Source organism: Scleropages formosus, chromosome 14 (assembly GCF_900964775.1).
Source record: "Scleropages formosus chromosome 14, fSclFor1.1, whole genome shotgun sequence".
In the NCBI taxonomy this organism is placed as follows: Eukaryota; Metazoa; Chordata; class Actinopteri; order Osteoglossiformes; family Osteoglossidae; genus Scleropages; species Scleropages formosus.
Window position 1 is genome coordinate 19,491,013 of NC_041819.1, and position 16,146 is coordinate 19,507,158.

General features: G+C 41.7%; 2 protein-coding genes across 2 annotated transcripts; both read left to right on the top strand.

Moving 5' to 3' along the window:
• The first annotated feature begins 668 nt into the window (after positions 1-668).
• LOC108930988 (C1GALT1-specific chaperone 1-like) lies at positions 669-4,601 on the top strand. Its single transcript, XM_018746526.1, has 2 exons — positions 669-1,157; positions 3,074-4,601. Exon 2 carries the CDS (start codon positions 3,083-3,085, stop codon positions 4,034-4,036), a length of 954 nt encoding a protein of 317 aa, XP_018602042.1. The 5' UTR covers positions 669-1,157; positions 3,074-3,082; the 3' UTR covers positions 4,037-4,601.
• A 3,225-nt stretch (positions 4,602-7,826) lies between these two features.
• Positions 7,827-16,138, top strand: LOC108930986 (cullin-4B-like). Its single transcript, XM_018746524.2, has 20 exons — positions 7,827-8,502; positions 9,196-9,311; positions 9,928-10,031; positions 10,359-10,428; positions 10,605-10,678; positions 10,834-10,996; positions 11,686-11,775; positions 11,892-11,974; positions 12,148-12,215; positions 12,398-12,516; positions 12,743-12,935; positions 13,187-13,291; positions 13,406-13,516; positions 13,722-13,807; positions 13,928-14,035; positions 14,133-14,246; positions 14,367-14,472; positions 14,754-14,926; positions 15,127-15,279; positions 15,498-16,138. Exons 1-20 carry the CDS (start codon positions 8,040-8,042, stop codon positions 15,591-15,593), a joined length of 2,595 nt encoding a protein of 864 aa, XP_018602040.1. The 5' UTR covers positions 7,827-8,039; the 3' UTR covers positions 15,594-16,138.
• Positions 16,139-16,146: the final 8 nt, after the last annotated feature.

Consider the following 16,146-nt stretch of genomic DNA (forward strand, 5'->3'; position numbering starts at 1 on the left):
CTTGTGTTGTGCTGATATACTTTCTGATTATGTTTATATGTCCACAAGAGGTAAACACTTAGAAACAAAGACAAGCATAAATAGCTTGTAGTATTGTGATTAGCACAGTGGCCTCCTTACCCAAAAATCCCAGGTTCAAATCTCCTTTCTGGTTGTAAAGCTTCCAACGATGCTACTTATCTTAAATTCCTCCCAAAGCTTCTCACCTGTATAAATAGGTAAAAAAAATTGTCAGTAATTTAACAGAGAAAAGCAGCAGCTCTGTGAATAAATATTTAGTATGTGTGAGTAGCTGTTCTTTTTTTTGCCTGAAGGAAATTAATGTAGAAGGGGGCGCGGTGGCGCAGTGGGTTGGGCCGCAGTCCTGCTGTCCGGTGGGTCTGGGGTTCGAGTCCCGCTTGGGGTACCTTGCGACGGACTGGCGTCCCGTCCTGGGTGTGTCCCCTCCCCCTCCGGCCTTACGCCCTGTGTTGCCGGGTTAGGCTCCAGTTCCCCGTGACCCCGTATGGGACAAGCGGTTCTGAAAATGTGTGTGTGTGTGTGTGTGAAATTAATGTAAAGACTTTTTGTATAGGAAGGGTATCGATTAGAGCTACGCCTACGGTCTTGAAATCTGAGGTATGTTCATTCCTGATCATCACGCTCACAGTAAAATACCCAGCTCTGTGAATGGGTAGATCATTTCAAAGTAGATAAGGTGATAATCAAACATTATTAATCTTTATTTAACTGGCTGCCTTGGGAAAAAAGGTGCGAGTGGAAGGAAGGAAGATTAATAATAACGACAGCACAAAACTCATTATACATTCAACTAACTGCATTTCATCACAGATTGATCAAACACTCATCTCGCACCGCAAAGAATTATTATTATGTCTGATGATTACAGGAGGTTTTTCACTGAGGCCGGCGGCGCGACAAAATGAAGAAACGGGGAGACTCAGGTTTTTACACACAGACTCGGGTTTGACACGTTTCACAACGCAACGCCTCGACGGGTCGCCCAGGCGGAAGTAGCGCACGCGGTGACAGCTCGCGGTGACAGCTCGCGCGCGGACTCACTCGCTGTGCGTGGAGATCGCGCGCCTCGCCGAGAGCTCTCGCGCTGTGCAAGTGCGTCCCGTCGTCTCGTGCGAGCTCGTGGGCTAAGCCTTAAGGTAAGGTTTCCCGATGATCCAACGTGTTTTGTTTCGGCGTACGAACTCGACAAGTGCAAGTGCGACGGACACTAACTGAGTGTCGTCTGTAGACACGGCGTGGATCAGATTGCGGAACGCTGAGAATCTCAGATCTGGAAGTAGAAATGATCGTTGTACAGATCATCGTGATCGTGTAGATCGGAGAGTGTTGAACAGGACAGAACATCTGGAATGGAAGTAGAAATGATTGTACAGATGTATACTGTAGTGCTGAACAACGCGGCAAACCATCTGATCAGGGAAGTAAAAACAGTGTGGATTGTAGAACAGTACAGAACATGGCCCATGGTGGTGCGAGAGGACGTGGGTTCGATTCCCATTCAGTGTCTGTGTGGAGTTCGCATGTTCTCCCCGTGTCCGCGTTGGTTTCTTCTGGGTGCTCTGGTTTCCTCCCACAGTCCGAACATATGCTGTTCAGGTTCCCCCATTGTATGTGAGTAACAGAGAGAGTGTGTTCCACTGACGTATGAATGAGTGACCCATTGTAAGTAGTGTATCTAGCAGTGTAAGTCACCGCGGTGAATAAGGTGTGTGGGCTGATAACACTACATAGTGTTCGTTGGAAGTTGCTTTGGAGAAAAGATAAATAAATTAATGTAAATGGAAGTAGGAATGATTGTACCGATTCCGATTATAGAGTGTTGAAGAGCACAGAATATCTAGAATTGAAGTAGAAATGCTCATAAAGACACATTTCTGAACTTTGTTCAGAACTAAATTTAGAACCAATTCTACAGATCTTCATTCTAGAATGGAAGTAGAACTGATTCTACAGATCTCAGAACACCAATATTTATAAATGAGAACTGTCTGTACAATTGTAGAGACTAGAATGTTGAACATTTCACATCACTGACAATGTAGCAGTGATCTGTAGACCTTTATGTTTTAGGACATTTGAAATATTGAATATTTCACACCATTTGCTTTCTTGAAATTTTCCATCGTTCATCGTCCTTCGAATTTAGGGTACCTACAGGATCCTATAGTGATAAAGCAATATATTTCTTAATATAGGCTACCTAGCAGCATACAGGTTAGAGCTACTGCCTCTGGATTCAAAGGTCACAGGTTTGATCCCCAACTCTGGTTGTAGCACCAGTGAGCAATATACTTACCCTAAATTGCTCCAGTAAAAATTAACCAGCTGTATAAATGGATAAGTAACTCTAAGAGTTTGTAATAACTGTAACCTTAACATTGTTAGTCACTTTGGAGAAAAGCCTCAACTAAATGTAAGTATACTCCAAAACTATGCCTTTTTGTTTAATCTTGCTGCTCAATCTATTCCCATATTACTTAGATATGCTTATGCACATTACTGCAGTTTTACCCTACTGTTTGTACATTATTTATTTATTGCACCTGTCATACGACTTTGATGTTGTTCTATATGTTGGGTACATCACAAGGAACATCCACCACGTCACATTCCTTTTATGCGGAAACACACTTGTCCATGGAAGTTATCTTTGTGTTACTTTGAAATGATACAGCCTTTCATGCTATATATAGGAGAATGACAAAAACGGTTTTGGTTAAATACTGGTGTGAAAACTGCTAAATTAAATTTAATTCAGTAAAAGCACTTACCCTTTCCACGGACTGTGATATGAAATTCAGTCTGTCTTGGGGTTGCCTACAGTGATTTAGGAAATGGTTGACTTTGTCGAGATGAATAGTGTAATTTAGCAATAAAAATATAAGAAAATTCAGCTATGTTTGTCAGAGATTTGATTTATGCTAATTAACTCATTTGAAATAATTTGTTCAAGGGGCAAAATGACTTAAAAATTTGTTTTTTTATAATTAATATTTCTTATTTCCTGAAAAGTTAGGTCACCTAACCTAGATGGGTTCTCTCCATTTTCTAGGCACTCAATATGGCTTCGGAGGGCAGTTCTTTCGCCAAAGGAATGCTGTTTGGCAGCCTTGTCTGCCTCGTGTTTTCCATCTTCGCTGGCTTAAGGAATGACTCGTCATCAGGCAAAGGAAATCATTTCCATCATCACGTTAAGGCCGCGAGCAAGGAGGAGTTGATGCGCATGCCAGAGTCTATGAAGCAGCAGCTGAGCCAGCAGGTGAGGGTGTACTGTCTCATCATGGTGCAGCCCAAGGTCCTCGTCCACTGGGCTGCTACCCGCGACACCTGGAGCAAGCACTGCGATAAGGCCATGTTCTATACCTCAGAGGCAAGCAAGGCACTGGAGGCTGTGGACCTGCAGGAGAAAAATGAGTGGGCCCAGATACGCAAGGCCCTACAGGATGCCTTCCGCAATGCTAGCAACCTGCACTGGTTCTTCATAGCACGGGCTACCACTTTCGCCATCATTGAGAACCTTAAGTACCTGCTGCTGGGAAAGGACCCCAACGAGCCCTTTTACATTGGCAACGTGCTGAAGTCAGGGGACCTGGACTATGTTGAGTACAACAGCGGCGTGGTGCTGAGCTACGAGGCAGTGCGGCGGCTGATGGAGGCTTTCAAGGACGAGTACAAATGTCCCCAGAATGGAAACGCACTCTGGAACCTGAAGGAAGAGAAGGAGCTGGCTGTGTGCTTGAGGTTCTGTGGGGTTTACGCTGAAAATGGGGAGGACTCGGAGGGCAACGGGCTGTTCAATAGCAAGAGCGTCTACGACCTCATCTCAGAAGGCATGAAGGAACGCTCCTCAAATGTTGTGAAATCCTGTTGCTCCGACTTGGCGATCACCTTCAGTGGCATGTCGCCCAGCGAGATGCAGGTCATGATGTTTGGCGTGTACCGGCTGCGCCCATACGGACACAGTTTCCAAGACTCTCTGGTATTTCTGCCTCCAAAGGGTTCGGATAATGACTGAGTGTAATCAGATGTGTTTGAGCAGTACGTTATAGGTGCTTTTGAATTTAAAGCACAGGACTGTTTTTTTTCCACCTTGTCCGCGCATTTATATGCATCTCAGAGGAATTTCAAAAGAACTGCTACATGAAGTTCTATTTGAATGCATTCACTGTTTGTTTAATTATTGCATCTATGGCTGTTTTATACAAGTCACACCTGAAATTGTATAAGAGCTAGAAAGGCCACCCATGGGGAATATTTTCTGCCTGTAAATTTTATAGAAATTTATTTTTTATTTGATATGATGTACTGGTGAATAGGACACTTTTTGTCATAGGAAATTGGTAATGAGTTTGATTTTTGATGTATTTTTATCATAGTGGAAGTCTACTGCTTAAATGATGACTATGTGTCAATACCAGGTTTTAATTTTTTTCATGTTTAATTATGGTAACACTCTAAAGTTAACCTCTAATAGGGTTGTACAGCTGTAGCGTGTTTAGTGTGTAATCTGCTATCACGGTTACGGAGGTCCAGAGGCTATTCCGGAAACACGGGGTGAGAGGCTAAGTAGGATAAACCCCAGATACAATGCCCATCCATCGCAGGGATGTCAGACACACATGCAATCAAAGACTTTAGGTGAAGTCATCAGTCAACCTGTAACAATGTCTTTGGACTGTGAGAGGAAACCAGAGCACCCAGAGGAAACCCACGCAAAAAACGGGGAGAACATGCAATCTCTATGCAGACTGAGTTGGCCCTCAGCTTACTCTCAAGCAGTCCAGATACTGTGAAGCAGCAGCACTACTTGCTGTGCCACCATGCCTCCCCCTACTGGTATAATGTTGTTTGGAAAACCAAGGACATTTGGAGATAAATGTACTTCCACCAGGGAGGTGCTGTGGCACAGCTGGCTTGACCTGGCCCTGCTCTCTGGCAGGCCTGGAGTTCAAGTCCTGCCTGGGGTTCCCTGTGATGGACTGGCGTCCCATTCTGGGTATGTGCCCTCCTTTGCCAGGTTAGGCTCCAGCACGCTGCGACCCCACTCGGGACAAGCAGCTTTAGCCAATGTGTGTGTGTGTCTGTGTGTGTCTGTGTGTCTGTGTGTGTGTGTGTGTGTGTGTGTGTGTGTGTGTGTGTGTGTGTGTGAGTACCTCCACCAAGGAATTTCATCACCTTGACCATGTTCAGGTTCAAGTTTGAGACAAACTGGGTCAGAGATGGCTGAAATACAAAACAATGCATACTTGAAGACTCTGGGACAATAACAGGAACATACCCAAGTAAGTGAGATGAACAGAAACTCCCCAGCATTTGTGTCTCAACTATCCAGCAGTTCTGCATTCAGTAATATAGTGGAACCCAATTTAGTGATTTAACTGCATTACACCTACCTACTCCAGACATGACAACTCTAAAATCAAACTTTCTACTCTAATGTCTTTATGTTTGGACATATAACAGTCTTAAAATGACTAGGATTGTTAAAGAGCACAGCTGTGTACTTCCATCATCTCTGCAGTTATGTGTGAGGATATTTGAATATGCTTAAAGGTATATAAGTCACTTGTTTCCTTTCTGGAGGGCACAGTGGCACAGCAGGTTTGGCTAGATACCACTCTTTGGTGGGTCTGGGGTTCAAGTTCTGCTTGGGGTGCCTTGTGATGGATTGGCATCCCGTCCTGGGTGTGTTCCCTCCCCCATCCAACCTTGCGCCCTGTGTTGCCGGGTTAGGCTCCGGTTCACTGCGACCCCGCTCGGGATGAGTGGTTTCAGACTCTGTGTGTGTTTCCCTTCTATCTGTACGTCTCAGGAAACTTGTAAATTGTGTATTTTTATTTGACTACAGAAACATCATTCAAGCTTAATAAAGTCCCTGTTATTATCCAGATTTCTGTACTGTTTCAAAAAGGTGATGCATACTGCACAGCATTTGAGTTTCTGCACTGATTTAAAGAACTGCTAGCCAATCTGTCTCCTGAAAGTTAAGCAGTCAGGCTGTGTTAAAATTTAATTCGTGTTAATATGTCAAGACCATGTAGCTTATCAATGATGTACATCTATTACTGTTATTTATTTGCCAGAAATGCTCCTGTTACAACTTACCATGAAGTCTTCAATAGGTATTTTTACTACACATAATATGCATTTTAATGTTAAAGACATAGAAACATCTTGGCACAACTGTACAAATACATGCATAAGCCTCCTGAACTGACTAACTGCTTTTGAATCAGAAGATTGTGGAAAGATAACCGAATCCCAGACATATTAGCCATATCTGTACAAGTTATACTGTGGTTTAAAAAATATTAAATAATTAATACATTGAGAGGATGGGCAAAGTATCAAGTTTTCATTTTGTAGAAAACACATTTCTATACATTTATATTTTTACACATAAATAGGCAGACAGGCTGAAACATTCAAAAATGACTTCCTCAACCTCCTTATTTGATGCTCTTCTACAAACTATGAAACAATCTTAGCCGTTTAGGGTTTTTTCCCCTCAGTGGTATAATGCTCCCCTCAAGGGAGCACTGTAGAGCCCCTCCTCGGGCTTGAACAGAAATCTTCAGGTTCACACCCTTTATGCTAATTGTAGCCCCTGTACTTACATTTACTCATTTAGCTGATGCTTTTCTCCAAAGAAACTTACAATTTTAAGATCACAGTTATTACAAGCTTACAGTTATTTAGCCATTAATTAATAAACATCAATTAATTACTAGCTGGGTATTTTTTTTTTTTTTACTGGAACAATTTTATGGGAAGTACCTTACTCAATACTACTACAGCCAGAAGTATAGATTGAACCTCTAACCATTAAAGCCAGCGGTAGTAGCTCTAACCACTATGCTACCAGCTATCTCTACTTATCAGCTCATACCTTATACACCAAGCTGACTTATACTAGATAATACTAGACAAGACTAGATACACTAGCAATAAGTCACTCATTCACATACCAGTGAAACACACGCACACTCCCTCACTCACACACTATGGGCAATTTTTTTAGAGCCACCAATACACCTGAACATCATGTCTTTGGACTGTGGGAGGAAACCAGAGCACCCAGAGGGAACACAGAGAGAATATACAAACTCCACACAGACTGAACAGGGAAGACGGAGTAATAGGAAGCAGTAATCCTATATTCTGCTGTTGTGGAACCTACTTTTAGGTCATTACATCTAAAGGGGGTGTAAATACTTTTGATTAAAAGTTTGGAATTGCAGTTGCATACTAACTTTTTCTGTTTTAAAAGTGGATGACAAACCGCCCAAAGGACCTGGAAACCCTTTACCACTCAAACAGACATAAGGAAAGGTAACCCCAAGTGATACATCGGTAAATGATCACAGCTTGTTTTGTAATACATTTCTTTTTCAGGTCGCATAAACAGCAACACGAAAAGCCCATGAGTGTCAATGTGGGAACTATTATTAGCTAGTACATTTTGTGTTTGTGTGTGTTTGTGAGAAAAGGGGGGGAGGGAGAGAAAGAGAGAATTTCCACTCTTTTTACAAAAGGTAAGATGGGGGTGGGGAACTTGGCGTCGCGCCATCTCGCGGCAAGAAAATTGCACAACAACAAACAACCGATTTTGACGTCTGCGCGCTCAGGTTTTACTTCCGGTGTCTGTACCAAAAAATTAAGTTTGGGCATAATTAAATCAGTTCGCGGTTATTCGGACGTCCACCTCCCGGCCTGTCATTTAAACCTTGCCAACTGAGTTTAGAGCGAATCGGAGAAGTTGCGGCTTTCGTGGACTTGGGCGACTGGCACGCAGGTCAACAGGAAGTGATCTCCCGCCATGTTTTTTTCTGCCAATAACAAGAAAAAAAGGGGCTCCGGAGTGTGCCTGTAGTTTCATTTTATTGTCGGGTTTCTGTCAAACTGGAGACGTTTGCGATAAGGAAAAAAGTTATCTCTGAGACATACGTAACGCCAGGGTCGGACATTAAAGCTTTTTAGGATTAGCGGACTAGCTATTTGAATTAGTAAATTCTTTAATGTTTCCAACAGGTTTATCTTCCCCTAATCCCCCGACGGCAGCCCAGGACGTTAGACCCGCCGCTTCTGATGGTAGTAACGGCAGCAGCAGCAGCAACTCGGCGCCCAAGAAGAGGAGAATAAACAGCTCGGACAAGGAAGACTTCGACTCGCACCCGTTATCCCCTCCCAGAATCATCACTACTAGTTCCTCGTCCTCCACCACCTCCGCCGGCTCATCCGCTCCACTCTACTACAGCCAGAAGAAGCTGCGGTTCGAGGACTCGCTGGATTTCATCGGCCTGGATGTGAAGATGGCCGAGGAGTCGTCCTCTTCCTCGTCGTCCTCCTCCTCGAACAGGGCCAAACTCTTCCTGCCCTCCGGATACCACGCGAACGGATTGACCAAAGCGGTCGGCTCGGCTGCCTTCAACAGCGGCAAACCGGGAGCCGCCAAGAAACTAGTTATCAGGAATTTTAAAGGTAGCTGGGCTGGCTCGGCTAACCCACAGGCTTAGTTAGTGAACCGAACAACCAGCTAGGCTGCATTTGCCGGTTACCGCAAAGTTAAGTTAGTGTCATCACTCATTTGCTTGATAGTTACCGGCGGAGTGGCGCCCTTCTTTCCGGGCCCCCGCACGAGCAGCCAGCCGTCACCTTGTGCGCGCGCTTGCGCGTGTTTGTGTTCTGTGTGTGCGCGCGCGCACTTACAATGATCAATGCAGTTAATCCGACCAGTTGAGACCAGTCCTGATCAGACATAGATTAGTCCCTCAACTGTTGTTGTCACCACTACATCATCGATTTAATGACGTTTTAGATTCTGCTGGACCTGCTAGTCTGGTTTCAGAAACTGCAAATGCTGCTGCTGTCGGTCCACTGACACTCTTGAGTCTTCTTGTTTTATTTGAATCACGTCACTCTGCCCCCCCTTCCTTATTTGTGGTGTCAGTGTTGTTCCTGCTCATAAATTTGCTTGTTTTACGACGTTTACTTTCTAATTTCAGTCTTTGTAAAGCTGGTTAGGGTGACTTGAGCATTATGAACTGGTTCAGGGCATTGAGTCTGGCCATGTGTGAGCTCTCACAAGTGTGTGTGAAGTCACTCGCTGTTTGGAAGATGATTTTATCCCTCCTCACGGTGACATTTTGACAGCTTGCCATGCATTCCTTCCAGAAAAGCCTAAGTTGCCAGAGAACTACTCTGATGAAACTTGGCAAAAGCTGAAGGAGGCAGTTGAGGCTATTCAGAACAGCACTTCAATCAAGTATAATCTTGAGGAGCTGTATCAGGTAAGAGGCTTTGTCACCCTAACCCTGCAGGGTGGAGGCATGTTGTTTTCTCATGCTAAGGAACTCATTTTCATTTCTAAATAGCTATAGTTGACTTTCTGTGAGTTTCCTGTTGGTCAGACCCAGAAGTCTGCCTAAAGTGTGAAAAGTGTACTAGAACCCCTGTATTTTGGCAAGGGTGGTAGTAAAATTGCTTGATACCTTCAGTGATTGTTTTTTTTTTTTTTGTGTGTGGGTGCTTTTTTACCCCCCTGGTGTTATGTTCTGTTCCTGGACTCTCTGAAACAGCCCATGGTGATGTAAGGGTGTAAATATTTTTGATAGGTTTGTCTGACTTCATTGCGTTTGACCAATCAAAAGTCTAGTCTATCAGACTTTAATTTCATAAATCACTTTATGCAAAGGTATATTTCTGTCTGGTTGAAGAAAAATTACTCTACAAAGAGGACCTGATTAGACAAATGTGAAAAATGTGCTCCTTGATGGATTACTGAATAAATTAAACATGTTTCTCTAGAATGTACCAGCGATAGGACTGTAGAAATGTAATTTAAGTGTCAAAACAAACTGTCATTCAAAACATGTCTCTGATGGTAATTTTGGTCACATTTTTCAGGCTGTTGAGAATCTCTGCTCTCATAAGATATCTGCAAAACTTTATAAACAACTAAGGGTGGTGTGTGAAGACCACATTAAGGCCCAGATTCATCAATTCAGAGAATATCCTTTTGTTGTATTTCTGTGATATTGACACATGCTGTTTTTATAGCAATGTTGTTACTTAAAATATATTAGCAAGTTATCTTTGAGCAGTTTAGATCACTTAACAGTTCCCTTGATAGAAAGGGCATACATAAATACCCTTGTGACTGATTTTTTTTTTTTTTTTCTTACTGGTCATTCTGAGTTGACCACAGTGGAAGAATGTGTGGCTTCAAATCTGGGGTGTACCCTGCCTTGCATGTGGTGTGGGTTTGAAATCACTGCAGCCCTGCATAATGCAAGCAGTTGATGAAAATAAAATAATTTTCTTAACCCCACTTTCACGGAAGCACTGGACAGCGTGCTTTTCTTGAAGAAAATAGACAAGTGCTGGCAGGATCATTGCAGACAAATGGTAAGTTGACCGCTACATTTCAGAATAGATTACTGTATATGAGCAGAAAATTTTGCTGATTCATATAATTTTACTTCATATTTCTCACTTGGCCGTTTCCAGCAGTAAATTATACAAGAATCTGTTTATATTAATGTTTTTGTAACTTTTTAAATTATTTTTCTTTTATTAAACAGATCATGATTAGAAGCATCTTCTTATTTTTGGATCGAACATATGTTTTACAAAACTCAATGCTGCCCTCCATCTGGTAAGTTCTTTTAATGCTTGAATAAAATCTTTTTGTTTTAGGAGTTAAAACATTACTTAAGGGCAATAAAACACTTTTCTACTCCTACCTTCCTAGTTAGGAATATTTTCCCTCCAGACTCTACATGGTAGCCCCAGTGTCTTTCTTGCCTCCAGGGACATGGGTTTGGAGTTGTTCCGGTTCTACATCATTAGCGATCAGAAAGTCCAGAACAAGACCATTGATGGCATCTTGCTGCTAATTGAGAGGGAGCGCAGTGGTGAGGCCATTGACCGCAGTCTTCTACGCAGCCTCCTGACCATGCTGTCTGATCTGCAGGTGAGAGCAGCCTTTGCTGAGCCCTAGTAAAACTGGTTTCTCTGGAAACAACTTGTAATTTCCACTTCTTCTTGTCTAAGATTTTTGTTCCCTTTCCTGTTTCCCACCTTGTGTTCTTTTGCATTAGATGATGTTTTTTTAATTTATTTATTTATTTATTTTTTGTTTACATTCAGGATCATGGTTTAGATCATAATTTATTGATAACCCATACTCGTACATGTTAGTGTTATTGTTACATTAGTTTAGCCATTGCCTTTCTCCATAGCATCGTAAAATGTTATTTTTGAATACTAAGATACTTATTTACCTGTCTGTACAGCTGTTTTTTTTTGGTTTTTTTCCTTAATTCCTTATGGGTAATGCAGCAGGAACTGGTATTCAAACCCAAATTATATGGCAATAGATATAACCGCTATGCTACTGGCTGTCCCTGAACTACGTGTCAGATTGTCTTTTGACTTGATCTTCAATGATTAGTGTATTGGAAATGTTTTACTGTAGAAAGTCTGTAGTTAGGCCCCTTATGTTTCCCTCCTGGGATACAGACCAATGAGATGTGTAACCATTTATTTTTTTCTGTTTAGCAGTGCAGTGTTGTGTGAGTGAAAATATTCATTTAAGGCACCATATGCATTATTTAATGCATATTTCGTCAATTACTTCCCCCCCTCCTCATCTACTACCAGATCTATCAGGACTCATTTGAGCAGAGATTTTTGGAGGAGACCAACCGACTGTATGCTGCAGAGGGCCAGAGACTGATGCAGGAGAGAGAGGTGATTCATTCTCTCAGAAAATAACATTGAATAATTTTTCTTTTAATGAACTCCTCCTAATTTTGCATCTGTGTGCAGAGAATAACGCTCCTCCTCCTCAACCCTTCACACAACAGGTTCCAGAATATCTCCATCATGTAAACAAACGTTTGGAGGAAGAGGCAGACAGAGTCATTACATATTTAGACCAGAGTACACAGTAAGTTTTTCCAAGTCCTGTGTTCCTCTAGTCTGCATATTTATGTAAATAAATTGACCTTCACTTGTCAGTAAATTGGTATTACAATGAAACCATTAGTTATAATTAGTATTTTTCATTTATAGATTAGGAGAATGTTATTTATTCCTTTTTTTTTTTCTCCTGCTGCAAAGAAAACCCCTCATTGCAACTGTCGAAAAACAACTGCTGGGTGAACACTTGACAGCGACTCTACAGAAAGGTTGCATCTCATGAATTCATTGTTTCCTCTCCCTTCTGGGCATTTCCATTACATTTCTTAAGATTATTCTTCCTTTTTAAAGTCCTAATGGTTGAGTAGAAGTTGAATGGAATGGGGTGGAATTGGTTTTGTTCTCCTTTCAGTTATTGAATATTTATATTTTTGTGTGTGCTTTTTGCCAGGCCTTAACCACCTCCTGGATGAGAACCGAATCCAGGATCTGTCCCTCCTATATCAGCTCTTTAGTCGAGTACGGGGGGGCGTGCAGGCTCTGCTGCAGCACTGGATAGAGTACATCAAGGTGAACGAAGAATACCCATATTGTTCCTTTTCAACCTAATTCAGACCAGTGTTTCTCCCAAAACACACAAAAAAGATGGTTCTTCAGCACTGATATTTGGAGTGAACAGTACTGAAACTCCGACAGTAGGAATTTATAGTAGATTTAATAACAGGTTTGTTAATGCCAGGGTCCTATTCAGTTTGTCTTGTGACATGTTGTCCAAAAACGTGGTTTGTATTTTTAGGCCTTTGGCAGCACAATTGTCATTAACCCTGAGAAGGATAAAACTATGGTGCAAGAGCTGCTGGACTTCAAAGACAAGGTTGACCACATCATCGACGTGTGCTTCCTGAAGAATGAGAAGTTTGTCAATGCCATGAAGGAGGCTTTTGAAACCTTCATCAACAAAAGGCCAAACAAGCCTGCTGAACTCATTGGCAAGTATCTTCTGTTTAAAATGGTGTTGAAGTCATGTGTAGTTATAGGGGTAAGTCGTTATCAGCTTTACCCCCAAATCATGATGTGCAAAGCTTGGCTTCAGTTCATCAAGCCAAATTAAGACCTTGAATGAATTGAAAGGTTTGCATAAATGCAAAAAAAGTTGGCTACAGAATACAATGAAATTTTCAGCTCTTGGCACAATGCCTATAACTGCTGTCATACTAATTTGCAGTGTTGTACTTTTCAGCCAAATATGTTGATTCAAAGTTGAGGGCAGGGAACAAAGAGGCTACAGATGAAGAGCTTGAAAAGATGCTGGATAAAATCATGATCATTTTTCGATTCATATACGGTGAGATATTTCAAGATGAACTTGAGCACTGTTGTGTTTTCTTTTACTGAACATTTTTTTTCATGCATTGGTCTTGCATTATCACTAGTTGTGTTTTTATGGCTCTCTAAACAGGAAAAGATGTTTTTGAGGCCTTTTACAAGAAGGACCTTGCTAAGAGGCTGTTGGTTGGAAAAAGTGCTTCTGTAGATGCCGAGAAGTCCATGTTATCTAAACTGAAGCATGGTGAGTTTCAGTGGGTTCCATTTCATTATTTTCCATAAACAGTTTAGTCAGATTTAACTTCCAGTTGAGTACATGGATCGTTTGGCTTGCAGTTATGAACACATTCTCATGATGTTGCTGGGGGTGAAGTAAATGATTTATTATTGCTCCTTGACTCAGCATGGCCTCCTGGACTTGTCTTGATTCCACTTGTCTTTGTTGGCAGAGTGTGGTGCAGCCTTCACCAGTAAGCTAGAAGGAATGTTCAAGGACATGGAGCTCTCCAAGGACATCATGGTGCAGTTCAAACAGGTGACAGTTTGATAGAGCAGTTCTGATTTAAACTCTCTGATGCATTTCACTTTCTTTTCCCCTTGAAATATTTGCATTTTCACAGTTTAAAAGAAGCCTGTCCTCTTATTTCTTTTCCAGTATATGCAGTGTCAGAACATCCCTGGCAACATTGAGCTGACTGTGAACATTCTCACCATGGGGTACTGGCCAACCTATGTGCCTATGGAAGTGCATTTACCCCCAGAGGTCTGGTTTTCAAACCATTATAGAAACATGTTCAATCTTTCGACCACCTTGTGCATTATTGATTTATTAATGTGTCTGTTTTCTTCTTTAAACCTAGATGGTAAAACTGCAAGAGATATTTAAAACGTTTTATCTTGGCAAACACAGTGGACGAAAGCTTCAGTGGCAGTCAACGCTTGGACATTGTGTCTTGAAAGCTGAATTTAAGGAGGTGACATATGTGTCATGAGTTATCTTTTTTTTTTTTTTTTTTTTTTTTTTTCTTCTAAACTTAAAATTTGGAAATTGTGATTGACAGTTAACTGATTAATTGACTTTTATGTCATTGTAGGGGAAAAAAGAGCTTCAAGTGTCACTGTTTCAGACACTAGTGCTTCTCATGTTTAATGAAGGAGAGGAATTTAGCTTGGAGGAGATCAAGCAGGCAACAGGGATAGGTTTGTTGGATTTATCGTTGACTTTTTATTTAAAAAGATGACTACACGATTTTTTTAATGCATTTTTGATTAGATCACATTTGCGTCCTGCACCTTTGTAGATTTGATTGCTTACTTACAAGATGTTATGGCACAGAGATGTAGTTCAGTCAATAGAACCAACTTTTCTTACTCTTAAAATAGCCATTAATGTGTTAATTCCATTAGATGTGTTTTGGAAAAAAAAAAAAAAAAAAGTATTGTTTCCAGGAAAAAAGCTTAATGTACCTATGTGCATGCAGAGGACAGCGAGCTGCGACGGACACTGCAGTCCTTGGCTTGTGGGAAGGCGCGGGTCCTCTCTAAAATCCCAAAGAGTAAGGATGTAGAAGATGGCGACAAGTTCACCTGCAATGATGATTTCAAGCACAAACTCTTCAGGATAAAGATCAACCAAATCCAGATGAAGGAAACGGTTTGCTGGCTTATTCTGTGTTCTTGCTTCTCTTGCTGTAAACTGAGTTCTTTGCTAGCTGTTGTGGTTTTGTCTACACCCACATTCTGGTATAAACATCACATTTGTATAAATGCTGTTTCCTACACAAATTTGTTAAACTGGCTATTGGTTTCCATGCTCTTTCCCCATTGCTGATCATGACCATTTTTTTCTTTTAGGTTGAGGAGCAAGCCAGCACCACAGAAAGAGTCTTCCAAGATCGGCAATACCAGATAGACGCAGCCATTGTTAGGATCATGAAAATGAGGAAGACCCTGAGCCACAATTTACTCATGTCGGAAGTGTACAACCAGTTGAAGTTTCCCGTCAAGGTGAGTTAGCCACCACTGTGAATAAAATGTAACTGAGGTTTGTCAGCACACTGCGTTACTCTTGACACTTCTGCTGTCAGCAAGAAGGCCGTGCTCCCAGCTCCCAGTTGGGCATGCCCGGAAATACTAAGCTGTTGAGCGTTTCTTTATTGATGCCCTTAAAGTGAAATTGTCAGATATGGAGGACTCACATAAAGTTTCTTCCTGTATCTTGGCAGCCTGCAGACTTGAAGAAAAGAATAGAATCACTCATCGACAGGGACTATATGGAGCGTGACAAGGAGAATCCAAATCAGTACAACTATGTGGCATAGAGGGCAAAAGAAAGGAAGTCCATTGTGACAGACACTCCCAGCACTTGGTCTCCTTCCCCAAGCTTGAGCGGATGTTATGACCTTGTTCAGCCCAATCGCCGACCAGTAAATGGACACGCTCCCACACCGAGTAAAACCGGGTCAGTGGAATATATTCCGGTGGACTGCATGCCCATTAGACAGTATTGTCCATGAAGAGAATACCTGTCGGTGACCAGTAACGGCTGTCACGAATGACAACAGTAGTCAGTCAAACCACGGTCTTTTAAAGAAAAGAAAAGAAATATTTATTTTGGAACTTGGATACTCGTCTGCTGGTTGATGGCATTCTGCTTTTTTTTTTTTTTTTTTTTTTTTTAGAGAGACCTTTTTCATTTTAAGTCATTTTCTCGCTAAATAGATGTGGAGAAACACTTGCCACAAAGAGGGAAAATGTTTGGAAAAAATTGAAGCAGGTCTGTTCATTAATACCTAACCCCAAAGTTTACTACTTTCTATTGGTTTTCTTGGGGATAAAATAATTTTATGCTGGAAAACCTCTTCACCCCCCTTT